The sequence below is a fragment of the Cajanus cajan genome, chromosome 1 (assembly GCF_000230855.2).
Source record: "Cajanus cajan strain Asha chromosome 1, NIPB_CcT2T_4, whole genome shotgun sequence".
Taxonomy (NCBI): Eukaryota; Viridiplantae; Streptophyta; class Magnoliopsida; order Fabales; family Fabaceae; genus Cajanus; species Cajanus cajan.
Genome location: NC_138517.1, coordinates 38,533,502 through 38,551,392, shown reverse-complemented (window position 1 = coordinate 38,551,392; position 17,891 = coordinate 38,533,502). Strand labels below are relative to the sequence as shown.

Sequence of the window (17,891 nt, the reverse complement as noted above, 5' to 3'; positions counted from 1 at the left end):
CCGCCGAGTACCCGACACCACCGACCCCACACGAATGTACGGAACTTATCGATACGGTCGGCCAAGGTCAACGTCATTACCGGCTTAATTACGGATAAATTAATTAGCATAAACTTCGGGTCAGTCCCCTAATTTCCCGGGGCCCAACCCATAATCACGGCCCAACACGAACACCTATAAATAGAACTCCTGAGAGGTACGTAACTACTTTTGACCTACCGCATTTATTATGCCGAGTACTTACTTGAGCGTTGGAGTGTCTTTGCAGGCACCCCCCTCTCGCTTCGGACTGCCCGGATTGAACGAGAAGACCAAGACCCAAGACCAGACCTACTACAACAAGGATAATTGGAGTGTGTATCCTAACACAGGAACAACCATAATTATTCAGAATATGAAACTTGAATCCCCTCATGTTAAGAAAGTAGACCCGACCGAAAAAGCATAATAGCAGTTAAAGTTGGTTGAACCACCACATTGAAGCAATCTCCAATCAAGATCTTCAACTCAAGAGACCCCATTATATATACTACATACACATTACACGTTCCCATGTAACACCACCCCATAAGCATCAATTCCCTTTCATTTCCCGGTCTCTACAATGGCAAGTCCCACATCGGTGAAGGAGCGCGCAGGCGCGGAGATCGTTTACGGGCCGGAGGAGTGCCGGAAGCGGTCGACGGAGCTTCTCCAGGAGCTGGGGTTCCCTTCGGGGGTGCTTCCGCTGAAAGATCTGATCGAGTGCGGAAGGGTCCACGAAACGGGGTTCGTGTGGATGAAGCAGAAGGAACCGAGCGTGCACTTCTTGGAGGGAAGCAAGAGCCTGGTGAGGTACGGCGTGGAGGTTACGGCCTACGTGGAGAAGTCGAAGATGAAGAGAATGAGTGGCGTTAAGAGCAAGCAAGTGTTGGTGTGGGTGCCCATTTCTGAGATGAGTCTTCATGCCCATGGGAATGGGAACCAGATTCTCTTCAAGACACCTTTCGGGGTTGGTAAGTCTTTTCCTGTCCAAGCGTTCTTCACCGCGGAGGAGGAGAAGGGAAAGAACATGCTGCTCAAGGATCACGAGGAGATCAAGGACATGTGATTTCTTCTTGATAATTTCATTTTGGTTTGTGAAAATCTATCCATCCTCAAATAAACTCTTAGACGTCTTACACCAAAAATATTAGATTTTACTTAATACTAATTGGGTGTGGGGACAAGGATGAGTATTCACTTATTTATCTCATTCTTGTTTTATGTAATATTTTTTATGATTTATTTGAGATTTATGTAATTTTTATCTTATTTTAAATTTATATATAAGATGGAACTTAATGTAATTTTATAATTGGTTTTTATGTTTAAATTATTATTTTTTTGTAAAAAGAATATTAATTTTTTAGGTAAATACGAATATACTCAATACTTGATAAAGACGAAAATAAAATATAAATTTCATATCTTTTGGATATCGAGAATGGTGATGAAATACAAATTTTTTATCTGTTAAATATTTAGGACGGAGATAAATATAAGATACAAATTCAAGAACAAGGATAGAGATATTAAAATTACATCCGCCCTGTCTCACCCCTATTGTCATTCCTAACAACATGGATAATTCTAGAAATGAATTTCTTATAAGTAGTAGTATGTTGGGAATAAGTGGGGATTAATCATTGAAGAAATTTTCACAATAGATCATAAAAGCACAGAAGTAAATTCGATATCACATCTTAATTCAAAATCCTCTCTCTTTATTGTTCATCATTCCTTAATCCTTAAGAATCTTTAGGAATTTTGTTTGAATTGTTTTAGTTTTTTATAAATATGAGTTTGGATTTAAATCAATTCTACAAAATTAACTTAAAGAAGAAATTAATTCTCACTTCTATATTGTTCATACCACTAATTTATGTAAAATCTCAAATATAATTGTTGTCACCTACCTTGTCTTTGTCTTTGTTGTTATTTGTGTAATGTTGCATATTTCTTTTGATGTACAAGAAAATATTGTCAAAGTCTATTTAGGTATAAGATAAAAATACTTTTTAGAATTTTTCTATTAAAAATAAAGAGTTGTTTTAAATAGGTAAACTCTCAAGTATTTTTCTACTTGTATCTAGACTCTTAATCCAAGTCAGAAAGTATAGTCTCAAGTGTTCTTTGTGTCATCTCCCGAACTTGTGCAATCAATGTTGCAGTAAATGAGCCACCTTGAGTTGGTCATGATACAATATACCAATTTCTTTCGTTTTCGTAGCCACTAAGCATATCAGAACTCATTTGACTTTGTCTTTTCATGATCCTTAATTTAACTTTTGGCGTACGTGACTAAATAGATTAGTACTTCATCGATGAAAGACTTAGTTGAAGCAAAAATGAGTTTCACACTATTTATCAAGACTCAAAGTTAGCATAATAGCTCATTGTCTTATTTACACAAGAATAACTTAAGTATCGATTATTATTATACATTTAATTTGAAGTTTTGTCTGTAGTTTGAATTTTAAAATTATATAAAATTATGTTTTAGTTTTTAAGCATTATAATGTTATGATATTATGTTTTTTATATTATTTTATTTATTATTATTATATTAATAATAGTTTGTCACAATTAAAGCATTAACCTTGAACAAGTATTCTGAGAGCTCAATAATCAGTTCGATTTAAAAACTAGTGCAAATAAGTGATGTGTAAAGATATTCAAAAACGTAATTACTACCAAAGTATTAACAACACATAATTTGAATAATTTGGATTTGTTATTTTTAAAAATAAATAAATACATAAATAAGCACTTTTTTTTTTAAAAGATAAGAAAGATTATAAAAATGGTCGTAACGAGGATTAAATCTAGTTCTCATGTTTCTAATTATCCCATGTCTTCCTCACCCAACCACTAGACTAACCTTAATAGTTATAAATAAGCACGTTTTAAAAACAAATACTTGAAATCTTTTTAAAATATATCCGGTCACAATTTTTTTTTAAAAAAAATATCATAAACTATTCTTTTATAGATTAAAATATATTATATTAGTGTGTTTAGAAACCCGTTAAAGAAAAGGAAGAAATCACAGATATGAAATTTTTAATTATAAACTTATTACATCCGAGACGTGAAAAATCAAATTTAAAATGTAAAACCAAACATCCAATAAATTAATCTTCAAAAGTTTGACGTGTTTCCACATTTACACAATTAAAAAAAAAACACTATAAATTCTTTTACTTATTCTATTGTAAATTAAAATACATTAGTGTTTAGAAATCTCTAAAAGAAAGAAATCAAGTTTGAAATATGAAAATTATAACTATTATTTTATTAAAGGCGTGGAAAATCTCATCCAAGGTATGAAACCAAACATACTATATATTAATCTTCAAAAGTATGACGTGTTTCCACATTAGTCTTTTAAAAAAAAATTCTGATTCATTTAGTATTTTAAAAATCAATAACACCACTATGTTTATCCATGTAAATAACTAATGTGGTAGCATTTAATAATAAATTCTACAGCTATTTCATACATTTAACGTATTAGTGAAATGCAAAACATTTTTGAAAGACTGACAAATAATATGATGTTCACTCAAACAGTAAGTTCAAAAAAAAAAAAAAAAAAGGAGACATTACTTATGTAAATTAGCTTCAAAATAAGTAGAAGAATAAATTAATGTTAATGATTTTCAAAATACAAGTTCCATAACCCCTCTCTCTTTTTGATTCATAACCCCTCCCTTTACCAAAAGAAAAGAAATCAAATTCTTGCACTGCAATTATGAACAAGCAGCTTATCCTTTTCTGATGACAATGAAACAAATGAAAAGACAAAAGGAAAGAATAGTAATGAACTGTACACACCACCATTTGTGCAAGGGAGTTGTTCAATCCCATACTTTCATACACAGTAATCTACATTCTAACATCTAAAGCTAAGTTATAAGTTATAACAACAAATAGGTATATATATAAACCATCCCAAAGTAACTGGTTCCTGCTCCATGTTTTTCATGTGAATAGTGGCAGGCATCAGAAGCTCAAAAGAATGCAAAACTTCCCAGTTCACTTGTGTTCTTCGTTCTGGAAATTCTGTGAGATCCCCGGCACTACACGTGATGGTTCCTTCTGCCATTGGGCTTATAATCTGGATTGTCACTCTTATCTGTATCAGAATTCTCCCTCTGAGTGTCCACCTCCATGTTTCCTGCCTGACTCCTTCGGCGTCTTCGATCCTGAAATAGTGAAATGCCATTAACAATGTTTGAGAAACACCACATTCCAAACACACCACCAAGTAAACTGATGAGTTGGCATAATAGTTAAACACACTGCATTCGCATATTGTGGAAGCAATCTACTTAACAAAGAATTTCGTATTCGATCTCTGCCATGTGTGAAAATCTTATGGGCCAATGGCCATCACTACCACAAATAGGATTGGTTTCTAGCCCAGTGGATTAGGGGATACACGTGCAAGGACCAAAATGAAAAAAAAGAACACCACCAAATGTATATTTAAAATGGGATAAGTTGCTTCAAAGGGGTCCCAAAATAAATGTCATTTTTTCAGAAAAAGGAATGATGCAAATGTAGATTCTTTTGTAACATTAATATCTACACATTTTCACATTTGTTTTGTTTGACCTTTTAAAATGTTGTTGCAAGGAAGCAAATGTAATTCCATAAAGCACAACCAAATTGGAAACACATTGTAATGTTAAAGATGTGAACAAGAACTCAACCTCTCGTGGTATAGGATATTCCTCTGATTCGAGCATGCGGACAACTTGGCTCATCCTTGGTCTTTTTTCAGAATCTGGATCAACACACCTCAAAGCAGTCAAGAGGGCTCGTTTAAGGGCACTTGTGGATGGCCTCGTCTCAATGTTCGGGTCCAACACCTCCTCTGATCGCCGACACCCTACCATCATCTTGAGCCAGTCAACCAAATTTACCTACAAGAACCACCTCATGGTATTAAGAAAAGTCTAATGACTGTAATGAGTCAAAACTGTTGGAATAGAAAGAAAATTGTGTACTCCATGTGAGATTTTTTATGTATTCCATTCTTTCAAGATCATAATTCACGTTAGGACATAGTGCTCCTTTGGCAATTACTCAAAATCAATTGCTCCGACTGTGACAGTTGTTTCAATGTAAAATCTATGACTATGATTAATTTCTATTTTTTTTGTCCATAGACATGATCCATGCAGTATCTCAAAACTGATAACCAAAGACTAAGCTAGACTCCTAGGAACACACATTTCAATTACATTTAAAGGTTCAAAATCAATTTTATTTTGGCCTTGTAAGGGAATGCATCTTCTCCTAATCTAAGTTTTAGCTATCTAAGAAAAAAAAATCAATTCTACTCAACTTTAAAACAAACCATTTCATAAAATAGTAAAGAGAATGAATATATATAAATGCAAAAAAGCACTTGTCATTATGATTTCTTTACAAAAACTAAAGACACACCTCAGCGGCTGGTCGGCTATAATCCACAGGGTCTCTTCCTGTAATTGCCTCAAGGAGCAATACCCCAAAGCTATATACATCACTCTTCTCATTTAGCAAGCCAGAATTGGCATATTCTGGAGCAACATATCTGGGAAAATGCAATTCAAGCATAAAAAGAAGAATGAGCAAGTTAGAGGCAGTTTTAATTTTTATAATATCATGTCTAAAAAACTAAGAAGATAAACATAGAAAATTTTAAGAGTGCAAATTAATGTCAGCTATGATATGGTTTAATTGAAAATTTGATGTAACAATTGATGATAACTTTTTAAGCAAAATGAAATACTGGATCACTTGTTTTGCTTAGTTAGACAGAATTGGAACATTCTGGAGCCACATATCTGAAAAATGCAAAGCAAGCATGACAAGAAGCCAACTAGAGACAGATACATTACTCCACATGTATGATTAGTCAAGGCATAAAAAGGCCAACTCTGTCAATTTTTGTGTACAAATTATTATCTGCTGTTTTGGCAGAATAATCATAAATTTTTTAAGCAAAATGAACTACTTTATTTATGCATGGTATGAATATATTTTAATCAAGATTAGAGTACAGGAATGAGATCAGATCACCAAGGAAATTTAAACCTAAGATTGCAATTGCTTCGGTTCTGGGGAATGATGTTACATTCTTGGGAATGGTATTTCTGAAAATATATTATGTCTATGTTTAGTATCTTATATCATTTATAAACTTTCCCAAGAACATATAATTATAAGATAAAATTACCCTAAAAAGAATAAAATTTCCTTTTCTTCTCCCCCTACCCGCTATAACCACCCAATACCCATTCTTGTAAGTTTAAGACTTCAATCATTCTCATTCTCATGGGAATAAATTATACCCACCTCTCTCAATGGGAATGAATTGGTGAGAACTGAGAATACTCAAAATGACTAGGTACAATATTTAGATGGAAATTTTTTACAAAGAAACAAGTGTACGGATGTTACTGTTCCAGTATGGAACTTCTCAATTGACAGGAGATTGGCACGGTACAATTACATACCCATTCCAATATTCCTAGGAATGTAAATCTAAACCTCTTAAACAGCGCCATATAAAAGTTAACAATATAATTTCTCAATTTACGGTATAATATTATATATATAAAAGGAGGGTTCCGTTTACTCCAGGAGTAAGTCTACCTAGACTTACTCCATTCAATAACTCATGTTCTACATCAAATTTTAACAATCCAACCGTTGAATTTAAAATTCTTAATGCATAGATCAAATCTACAAATTTTTAAAAAATTTGAAAAACATTCAATACTTCGTTTCACAAATTCAAATCAATGTATAAAATAATTTTATGATTATACGTCAATTTGAATTAATGAAATGAAGTATCAAATGATTTTCAAATTTTTTAAAATTTTGTAGATTTGATCCATGCATTAAGAACTTTAAATTTAACGTTGAATCGTTGAAATTTGATGTAGAACATGAGTTATTGAACAGAGTAAGTCTAGGTAGAGGGTTTAGGGTTTAGGGTTTATAGAACATGTGTGTGTGTGTGTATGTGAGAGAAAATAAAGGATGAGGATCAATATCCTTTAAAATTATTCTTGAATAAACATGATCCCTCCTCTATATATATATACAAAAAGAAGAAAAAATCATACTTAGATGTGTACATTACCATGCCTGACTAAACATTTATAGAGAAACTAATTCCTACACTGGAAACAAACAAGTCCTAAATTTGTAATCAAGAAGCTTACCCAAAAGTACCCATAACTCTAGTGGTAATATGACTTTTTCCAGCACCAAGTAACTTAGCCAGCCCAAAGTCTGATATCTTGGCATTAAAGTCCTCATCAATTAAAATATTGCTCGATTTAATATCTCGATGCACAACTTTTGGTTCAATTGCCTCATGCAAATAAGCCAGCCTACAAGATAAAATAATCATAGAATAAAAAAATAACTCATTCCCACCAAACAAAAGAAGTTCAGGACAATTAGTAATTCTATTAAACTAGTAGAATTTGATTTTCAGGAACAAATGAGCATACGCTTTGGATGTTCCGAGGAGAATTTTTATCCGAGCATCCCAGGTAAGAAATCCATGCTGCCGCATCGCTCCATGAAGCCACTGCTCTAAGTTGCCATTGTTAACATACTCATAAACCAACAACCTGAAATTAATAGGAAGTTCAATAAAATTTACAAACAATACAAAACAGTATTTAAAGATATAAACTGTGATATAAAGAGATATATCTCAATCATCAAGATCTTCCATCCTAGAAGAGACTTCTGAACTTAATTTTTCAAATATTAGTAACATGGTAATAATGGAGACATTAACCCATATGGTAAGCCTTTAAGCTGTCGGTCAAATGACCAAATCAAGTAAAGAAGCAAACATTCAAACACACACATATAGCGCAAGCCGCAAACACTAACAATTTGTTACCTATGAGTTCCTTCAATGCAATAGCCCAAAAGTCGAACCAAGTTCTTATGCCGCACATGACCAATAGCCTCAACTTCCACCCTGAATTCCTTTTCAGCTTGTCCTCTGCACAATGGGTATCAAGGGGTCATTAGATAAACCACCTAAATCTGCAAACATTCTAATAAAACATGAAACAGACATTATAAAATCTAGTCTAAAATTTTAAATAAATAAATAAAGGCTGCAATGCAACAAACCAAACTAATGACAAAGCTTACAAATTATTGAGGAGCTTCTTTATGGCCACAGGATTCCCATTGATTAACTGACCTTGATAAACAATTCCATATCCTCCTTCACCAATAACATTGTCTTTTGAAAACCTATTTGTTGCGAGTTCAAGGTCCCTTAAGGTAAACCAGTGGCCCCAGCCAAGGTGTGAGAATTCAGGCAGCCCAGACAACGGGGACGGCGCGGTTATAGGATGCGAAGAAGACCTGTAAGTAGAAATGCTCTTAACACCGCTTTCTTCGCCTGATTGAGAGCCGTTAGCATCTTTCTCTAAATGATTAAACGAGCCTGATTGACTACTATTGTCCGCATTCTTAGTTTGGACCAAAACCTTCTCAGACTCCCTGTCACCAAATTTCTCATTCAGACTCTTAAAAGCACCATTTTGTGGATGATTACTTGCTGAAACTTGATCAACTCTGATTTCTTTTATCTCTTCCGAAACAGATAACACATGGCTAAGTGGAAGCATGCCATTTATTCTTCTGAACTTCTTTCTTAAAGTAAGACATATTGATAGCACGACAAGAATGATTATGATGAATAACCCAACTATTATTCCCATTAGTACCCACACTTTCAATCCAAAAACAAAAGTTTTTTTGGACAACCCCGAATTCAGATCAGATGCCATTTTGCTGCTGCCAAACAAATCTGCACAAGTGTGTGTTAAAACATAAGAAAGAACTTGGATGCATACGGCAAATCGAGTTGCAAAAGTAAACCATTTAATTAGACTAACTGAATTATCTTTGCTACCAGATACAGTAGTAAAAAAAAATAAAAATAAAAATAAAATAAAATAAAAAAACTGGTTATTACATACCAACAGGAGTTCATTTCCCGGAAGAAAATAATAATGGGGGAAAAGTTTATAAAAATAAACACAGCATTTTGGTTTTGTATTAACATCCAAATAAATGAAGCACATATGAAGCAGAGAAAAGTCTAGCAAATTTGATTTCAAACTTATTGCAAAATACAAATTCATAAGAAGCCAAAAGAGCATAAAAACAAAAAAAAATGTTTTGTATACAACACATGAAAACCAAGTAAGGGAGAAAGACCAGGACATTGTTATCTTAGTACAGAGGAAGAAACAAGCTCAATAAAATTCCAAATTCAGCTAACCCAAAATTATTGAGCCAAGTTGCAAGAGAGCCAATGAGAAAACAACAAAAAAAGGAAACATCATCTGTTAACATCTCCCAGGTTTTTACCACAAACATTGCAACAATTTTCTTACAACAAAAATCCACATTATGTGAAAAAGAGGCAATAACTCTTTGAAACTGTAAGGCTCAATGAATACCTGTTCACAACTCAAATTCTTTGCAGACCCTGAAGCAACTTAAGCACTAGATCTCTTATGCTCCCAAAACCCTCTTGGGTGTGAAGCCATTGGAGCACCACAAGTTCAGACCCATTGTCATAATCTTTACCAATGTGAGATTTTGCCTTGTGGGTTTTCTCAATTGCTCCAAAGGGTGTCTGATTCCAACCTGAAATGGAAATTCTGAGACCCCCTCCCCCCTTTCTTCACTGAACAAAATGAAGGAGGAGGTCACAGAAAAGTGATGCAGTTGGAGGGAATTGGAGAACACAAGAGGCACATGAAATTCTGAGGAGAGGCAAATGGTGGGGTTAATAAGAAGACCTGGAATTATCAGTGTTAGGTGATGGGAAGTGACATGACTCACATTACATACAGTAAAAGAGAAGGCATCAAAATAGAAACCTTCTTTGCTGTTTCTTCAAATTTCTTCCCTCTCCTCTCTTCATTCTCTTTCTTCCTGTTTCTGTCTTTACTATTTCTCTCTATATTTTATTTGTACTTGGTATTATTATTCATAATAGTTTTGGCACGCTGAAATTTTCTTATAATCATTAGAGAGAAATGACACTTTTACACGTAATTCAATCACAAATATAATTCATTAATTTTTATGATAATTACATAAAAAACCATATTAATAATAATTTTATATTAACAGTAAAAAAATCTACTAACAAAACATAATAAGTAACCATTCAACATAATAACGATGAGAGTTAGAATTATACTCGTTTTAAGTTTAAACTTTATCGTCGATATTATAATTTTTGTGTATAAAAAATCCATTCAAAAAAATTTATCAAAAAGTGTGCATAATCATTTTTTTTTTTGTAACTAGCAATAAATAAATTCCAAAAAAAAATTAAACTCTAAGAAACTGCATTTTCATAACATCAAATAAAATGATTTGAGGTCATTAAGAGGAGATTCCAATTCTAAATATGTAAAACTACAATTCGGACTAGACTAGCCAAATATATAGTAGATAATCAGTAAAGTATAATTATAAATTTATACACTATATATTGATTAATGACATGTTAATAGTTTATCTATAAGTCAATGTAAAAAAATTTGTCCAGCTATCATGAATATTTCTTATTCTTGAAACTCTGGTCACTGTAACAATGAGAGCACATTCTATCCATTGGTTGAAATACAAGTAAATTGATTTCAAACGAAATTTATATGTATAATGTCAAGTGTTTCAATCACGGAAGTGTTAAAAGAATTATCTAACATTATATGCGAGAGGTTTTCAAATCAATGGAAAATTATATATTTTGTGTCTATACATGGATATAAATATTAAAATTTATATCTTTTCATAAAAATGTGTGACTATTCATGAAAGATTGTGTGATTTTATGAAAATAAGACTTGCCTCTTTTTCAAAAGTTATGAGATGTGTGTATTTATAGACTATATTTCACTAAAAGAATCAAGATGGTATCTAAATAGAATCAATAAGCATGTATAATAAATAAATTAAATAAAAAAAAAAAATAAAAAAAAAAACAAGAAACCTAGAGAGAAACAATCTATCGATGGAAAAGGAGAGACAAGGAAACAATCACAAATTATCTAAGTTTTTGTATTCAAAATCACTTCCGTTCTTAGTCTATTAAAATTAATTTTAAAAAAATTATTATTTTATAAATTATCATTGATGATAAACTTAATTGTGGATATAAATATCATAATAAGGGATTCCATTGTATTCTAAAAAAAATGTCATTATATCCTATTACATCTAACTTATTATGTAGAGAATAGTGAGAACGAATCAAACCTAAAAGTTTAGTATTTCATAAACGCCATAAAAACTTGCTTTTTTTCCTTTGTTAATTTATCTTTGTTACAAGACCATTAGAATTTTTTTTTCTTTAATATCGTTTTTATGTTTTCTTCTCTAATATCTCTTTTTTACTGTATAACCATCACTACCTATATGTTTATTCATCTTAATAATTGGTCTCATAGTTATGTATATGAAAATATCTTATAACCGAGCACATCACATTTTAGAAAAATGACAAAATGAGATGTGAAATGAGATGTGAAATAATTAAAAAAATTTAAATAAATAAATAAGTGCAAAACAATCTCATCTACCGTGTGCGAGGGAGGTAAATATTTGAAGGGGTGACTAAATTACATCAGCATAAAATCCATTGTTTGGATACCAAATATGTGGAATATTAAACTTGCAAAAATAAAAGTAGTGAGAGTATGACTATCAGGAATTCAATAATATATTAAAAATTCTCATATCAAACATCATTGATACTTTTTATAGACAGTGAAAATCACAATAAATATCTAATTTAACTTAACATTTTACTTATCGAATTAAAGTTTAATAAAGATTTATTAAAAAATTCAAATTTTATTTTTAATGTCAAAAATTCTCTTTTAAAAAATTATATCTATTAAGTAAGATTTTTTTAAGTTATAAATAAACTTATGTCATAGAAAATATAAGTTGAAACTAAAATTGTGTCAACCAACCTCATTATACTATTTTTTTATAAACTAAGTTTAAGGGATTTGAAATAACACCCTAAGCTTTAGAAATCTTTTGAAACACACAAAACCCCTCATCCAAATAGAGGAATATATATACAACTAGCATTTTTTTTTTTTATTGAATTGCATAAATTTCTAAATTAAACTTTTACGTTTACATGACATGATTTATCGGATTCAGTAGGGTGGATAGGATGAAAGAATTATAAGACTGGACAGCACACCAAATTTGTGATAGTCCAAATTAGCCCTATTGAATAACCATTATTGAAGCATGTCCTTGGTAGGCAAGGTTAGCCTTATGAACCATGTGTCTGATCAACGTTAACCCATAGGCTGCGTCCAAACATTGAATTCAATCCCCATTCTTAAGTTCCCTTGTCCAAAAAGAAAAACCACATACCATAACACCCCAAACAGCAAAACCGTTGCTGAGGGAAGCACTTAACTACGTACCCAAAATAAGGAACGGTGAAGGCCCTCCACAATGTTGCAGTGGAAGAAGAGCAACACGTGAATCAGTGAAAGCCAAAGGGAAAGAAAGTCCCACGTTGGAAATCAAATTAATGTCTGTTGGCCTTAGACAGTTTTAATAGATGCTGACTACACAACATTATTTGGAGATTTTCTTTTATAAACCAAATATTTAGGGATATATGGGATACAAGTTATCCATGAATCCGAATAGGCATGGCAACGGGGCGGGGCGGGGGCGGGTTTTACGTTCCCCGCCCCCGCCCCTGCAAATTTAAACCGCCCCCCGCCCCCGCCCCCGATACCCGCCGGGGGTAAAATCTAGGTCTCCATCCCCGCCCCCGGCGGGATTCGGGTTTCCCCGCCCGTCCCCCGCCCCCGCTCCTATTTTTTTTCTTTTTTTTTTCTTCTATTTTTCTTTTAAATAAATATGAATAATTTTAAAAAAATAAAAGAAAAGAAAAATAATATAAATTTTTACATATAAATATTTTTAATTTTGGTTTATATATATATAAAAATAATTTTTTAATTATATTATTAAGCGGGGCGGGGGCGGGTATGGGTGCAGGGGCGGGGTGGGTATTAACATTCCCGTCCCCGCCCCCGATTTTATCAATCGGGGAAAACCCGAACCCGAACCCGAACCCGATAAACACGGGTTTTCCCCGTCCAAATCGGGGCGGGTTCGGGCGGGTACCCACGGGGACGGGTTAGATTGCCATGCCTAAATCCGAACGGATACAAATCAATCTAATAAGTTCAGATTGAATTTTTTTAATGTTTAAGTCGGATTTAATCCAACTCGATCAAAATTCGTACGTTATTATATAGGTTGAGTTTTGTATTTTCAACTTGTTATCGACCCGACTCAATCCAATTATATATAATAATAATAATAATAATAATAATAATATTTGAATTTATATTTTTAGAATAATACTTACTATTACTCTTTTTTAATAACAAATTTTATATTTTAGATTAATAGCATTGTAATAATATAATATATTATTTTAAATTTTATTTTGTATTAATTAATATCGGTTTTTTGAGTTAATAATAATATAACAAATTAATAAATTTATTTTATAATTTAATTTGTATCATATTTGTTCTATAAGTTGATAACATTGAATTTGCAACAATGTATTAAATAATTTACATTTATTTTAAAATATTTAATTTTTTACAAATCAATAAATAAATATAATTATATTAATTTAATTAATCCAACCCAACTCAACCTGTTTATGATTAGATTTAGTTGGATTGGACTTTTAAAAAAAATATATACAAATCTGACCCAATCCAACTCGTTAAATTTTGGTTGAGTCAAATAAAAAATTTATCTAAACCCAACCCAATCCAACCCACTTACACATTTACAAATATTAAGACCTCGAGATTTTCACACATTTAATGTAATTAGTTAAGTTTTTTTAATGAGTTTAACAACTATTAAACATTATTGATATCAATATCATTCTTAAGATAATTAATATAAAAGTTATATTATTTATAATTCTTTAGATTCAAACCATATTAGCATTATTATAATTCTTTCAAATAAAAAAGTATCCTAATTAAGTTTAAATATCTGATCATATGAAGTTTAAAAAATAATGTTATTTACTAAACATGTGTGGTCATATGTTCAAAAGTTAAGAAATAATGTTATTTATTTATTTACCATAGCATAGCTTATTAGTAGTACACAGTGAAGTAATGATTGGTTGGAAAGACCCAAGATTGCATACGTTAGTATGACACAGGAGACAGGCTTGTGTTTTGGTAGTGTGGTCCCCTAGCTGTTGCTTCTTTAAGGAAAGTTGTTCTAGTACAAGTTAAGTGCGTGCATGCTTCATCACTCATCAACAACACTGAAATGGCTTCGATTTCACTGCCACGTGTCTGTCCAAACAGAGTATTGTGTGAGTCAGCAAAACGTGGATCTAGCAGTCTGAATTTCCAATTGTTTCAAGGGTGCACATTATTGCTTCACGTTTCAGCTACATTGATAGAACCAGTCTTCTTTGAAATTGGTTATTACAAAGCTATGATTATAGTATTTGAAGGACTCTTTCTAAGGATCTTAGAAAGTGTTCTTAGAATTTGGTTTAGGAATACTAAATATTTTGAAGAGTAATTATATTAAGACATTTCAACATAATAATTGCACACATAATTGTTATTATTTCTTAATTTTATCTTTATAAATGTCATTGGAATAGAATGTGTGAATAAGAATAAGAATAAGAATATTGAGAAAGAAAAGCTTTCTTGTTATCTATTTGATATTTATATCATTGATTAATCTCATCTAAGTTTTTATATTAATAGAAGATAACATTAAAAGTTATATAAGTTAAAGTATAAAAATAAAAAATAAGAAAAACTTAATCTTATACACGTATATCAACATCCTTAAAACTATTTAGAAGTGTTTTACAAATATTTCATTCTTTGATAAAGATCGTACTAAAAAAAAGTAACTAATTACTTATATTTATAATTTCATCTCTAATTTTTTTCTTTTTTGAGTGTTTGCTATTGCTGGATATGAGTTTTTATGTATATTGTTTTAATTACTTGATAATAAGAATTTGTCATTTTTATATTTTAATATAATAAAACAATTATTATGTTTTTGATAATAATGATGTTTTCTACTTTGAATAACATTTTGTCATTGTATAAGGAACTTTTCATATGACTTTTTTCTTTTAGCATTTATCAATAACTCTAGTTTGCACAGAAGAGGGTATTATTTTATGATGCACTCATTTTAGTTTACTAATCTGCAAAATGATTTTTGAGAGCTCATAGTAATCAATGTTGGAGTGTCACAAGCACACATAATAATATGATGATTTAATTCAGTATTTTTTTGTGTGTTCTTTATAAATATGAGATGAATGAATTAATATTTGGTTCAAAGAAAAAGTACAAGCCTATGATTTGTTCACTTAGTAATAGATACGATTATCTCAGGGATTATTATGAGCTAGCTGCAAACCAAATTAGCAAATCTCACAGTGCATTAGTTTGGCTCTGAAATATTATATTGGTGAGTTTTGATTTGATTTAAAATTAAGATGTTTGATTTCTAATTATATTAAAGATTATTTTTAATTGAGAAAAATCAAGTTAGAGTTGAAGTAAGAGTTTTTTTTTTCATTTAAAATTAATTTTGAACTTATAGTTATGTATTTTCTCTATTTATTATTCTTATGCCTTCACCAATTTTAAAAAATAGTTAATATTGTGCTTATGTATCAAAGTTGTATTACAATTTAAATTATGCTACGTATTTGTACTTTTAAATTTAAATACCTTTGTCTTTGATATTTATGCTAATTTAATACTTTTTTTACAAGATATTTTTCTTATCTATTTCATCTAACTTTAATGTTTTTATAAGAGTTGTGGTTATATTTTCAAAACTAAAATATTATACATGTGTTTTTTAATTTAATAATTAACATGAAGTAATATATATATATATATATATATATATATATATATATATATATACCTATTTACTTTTTAATTTGTAAAAGTATATACCAACATAGCTAATTATAATATAAAAAGAAATAATCATAGACATTAAAATTCATTTTAGTAATTAGGCATTCAAAATCAATTTTAATTTTAAGTATCAAATAATTTATTCTTAAGAAATTTTTTTATAACTATTATCTAAATAAACAACAATTAATTATATAAAATTACATTAATCTAAAAATAATTTATGTCGAGTCACATGCAACCATGCACAGTGAACTTTGAAATTTGTTTAACACGATCACAAGCTTTGTACATGGCATCACAACATGCTTCACATGTTGTTCGATCAATGTTGTAACAGCCTAATTTTTAAAAAAAAATTATATTCATTCAATAATATTTAATAAATATTTATTTTGTTGGTTTTAATTAAATAATAAATAATTTTGAATTATTATTCTTGGAAATAAAAAGAGTCTTTAAAAACAAGAAGAGTTGATGATGAGTTTTCCTAGTAATAATTAGTTGTTTTTGATCTTGTGAGTCCAACTCATTGTTAGAGTAAATAGGCTTTTTAGACTTAGTCTTTGCCTATTGACTATTTTTTTGTCTCTGCTTAGATGCAAACGAAAGAGCGAGAAGTTTGAGGAACGAACATTCCTTGCACCTTTGTTGTTGTGAAAGTGTCTTTCAATGTAAAAAAGTTAATTTAGTTCATGGGTGAGAATATTATGATGAGGTTGATCCTAAACCCTTAAAAGTTGTGTCCTATTATATATTTCTGTTTAATTCCTTTGGATGGATTGTGGTTATATCCCAAAGCAATTGACTTTTGTCATGGATGATTTAATTATATGATTGTTTGTTTTGTGAATTCTGTTTGTCTTTAGAGTACTTGAGAAAATTGGGGATTTGGATTAATTGAGAATGATATTTGATAATTGAATTCATTATGAGAATGCTATCATTTGTGTAAAATTAATTATAATTATATTAGGATTCGAGAACAAACCCTTAAATGTGGCATCTTTTAATTGCATAATTCACATTTTCTTCTAACCAAAAGTCCAAAATTAGTTAAAAGAAATGAAAATAATAAATAGTGATGGACACTTCAAAGACCATCCATAAGTTTTAAGAACCAAGGATATAGAAATGTAAAACTTATATATATATATATATATATATATATATATATATATATATATATATATATATATATATATATGTGTGTGTGTGTGTGTGTGAAAAGAGATTTGTTTACTTCAAGAATAAGTTTACTTAAACTTATTTTATTAAATAATTTATATTTTATATCAAATTTCAACGATCTAACCATTAAATTAAATTTTTTAAATGAATAGATCAAGTTTACAAATTTTTAAAAAATTTGAAAATTATTTGATACTTTATTTCATTAATTCAAATTTATGTATAAAATGATTTTATGATTATTCTTCAATTTGAATTAATGAAACAAAATATCAAATAATTTTTAAATTTTTTTAAAATTTACAAATTTGATATATCATTAAAAAATTAAATTTAACTGTCGAATCATTAAAATTTGATATAGAAAATAAGTTATTGAACAAAGTAGGTTTAAGTAAATTTACTCCTAGAGTAAACGGATCTCTTATTTTTTTGTGTGTGTAAATTTACTCCTAGAGTAAATGGGTCTCTTATTTTTGTGTGAGCGTGTGTGTGTGTGTGCGTGTGTCTGTGTGTGTCTGTGTGTGTGTGTGTATTTCAATTATAACAAGATTAAGCCACATGTTCCAATATCACGAACATCAAGCATTGATGCCTAAGCCTTTC

The 17,891-nt window shown here is 30.4% G+C and overlaps 2 protein-coding genes across 3 annotated transcripts; one reads left to right on the top strand and one right to left on the bottom strand.

The window, feature by feature from the left end:
* Window positions 1–469: 469 nt before the first annotated feature.
* Window positions 470–1,328, top strand: LOC109791022 (uncharacterized). The gene has a single exon (XM_020350272.3). It carries the CDS (start codon window positions 605–607, stop codon window positions 1,088–1,090), a length of 486 nt encoding a protein of 161 aa, XP_020205861.1. The 5' UTR covers window positions 470–604; the 3' UTR covers window positions 1,091–1,328.
* A 2,302-nt stretch (window positions 1,329–3,630) lies between these two features.
* LOC109791020 (putative receptor-like protein kinase At5g18500) lies at window positions 3,631–10,032 on the bottom strand. Of its 2 annotated transcripts, none has more exons than XM_020350271.3 (8): window positions 9,534–10,032; window positions 8,209–8,875; window positions 7,949–8,053; window positions 7,545–7,667; window positions 7,251–7,421; window positions 5,479–5,608; window positions 4,740–4,952; window positions 3,631–4,229 (listed from the first exon to the last, which is right to left on the bottom strand). In XM_020350271.3, exons 2-8 carry the CDS (start codon window positions 8,853–8,855, stop codon window positions 4,104–4,106), a joined length of 1,515 nt encoding a protein of 504 aa, XP_020205860.1. In that variant the 5' UTR covers window positions 8,856–8,875; window positions 9,534–10,032; the 3' UTR covers window positions 3,631–4,103. The 2 variants fall into 2 exon arrangements, with proteins under 2 accessions (XP_020205860.1, XP_020205859.1); XM_020350270.3 differs by lacking the exon at window positions 9,534–10,032 and adding an exon at window positions 9,048–9,201.
* Window positions 10,033–17,891: the final 7,859 nt, after the last annotated feature.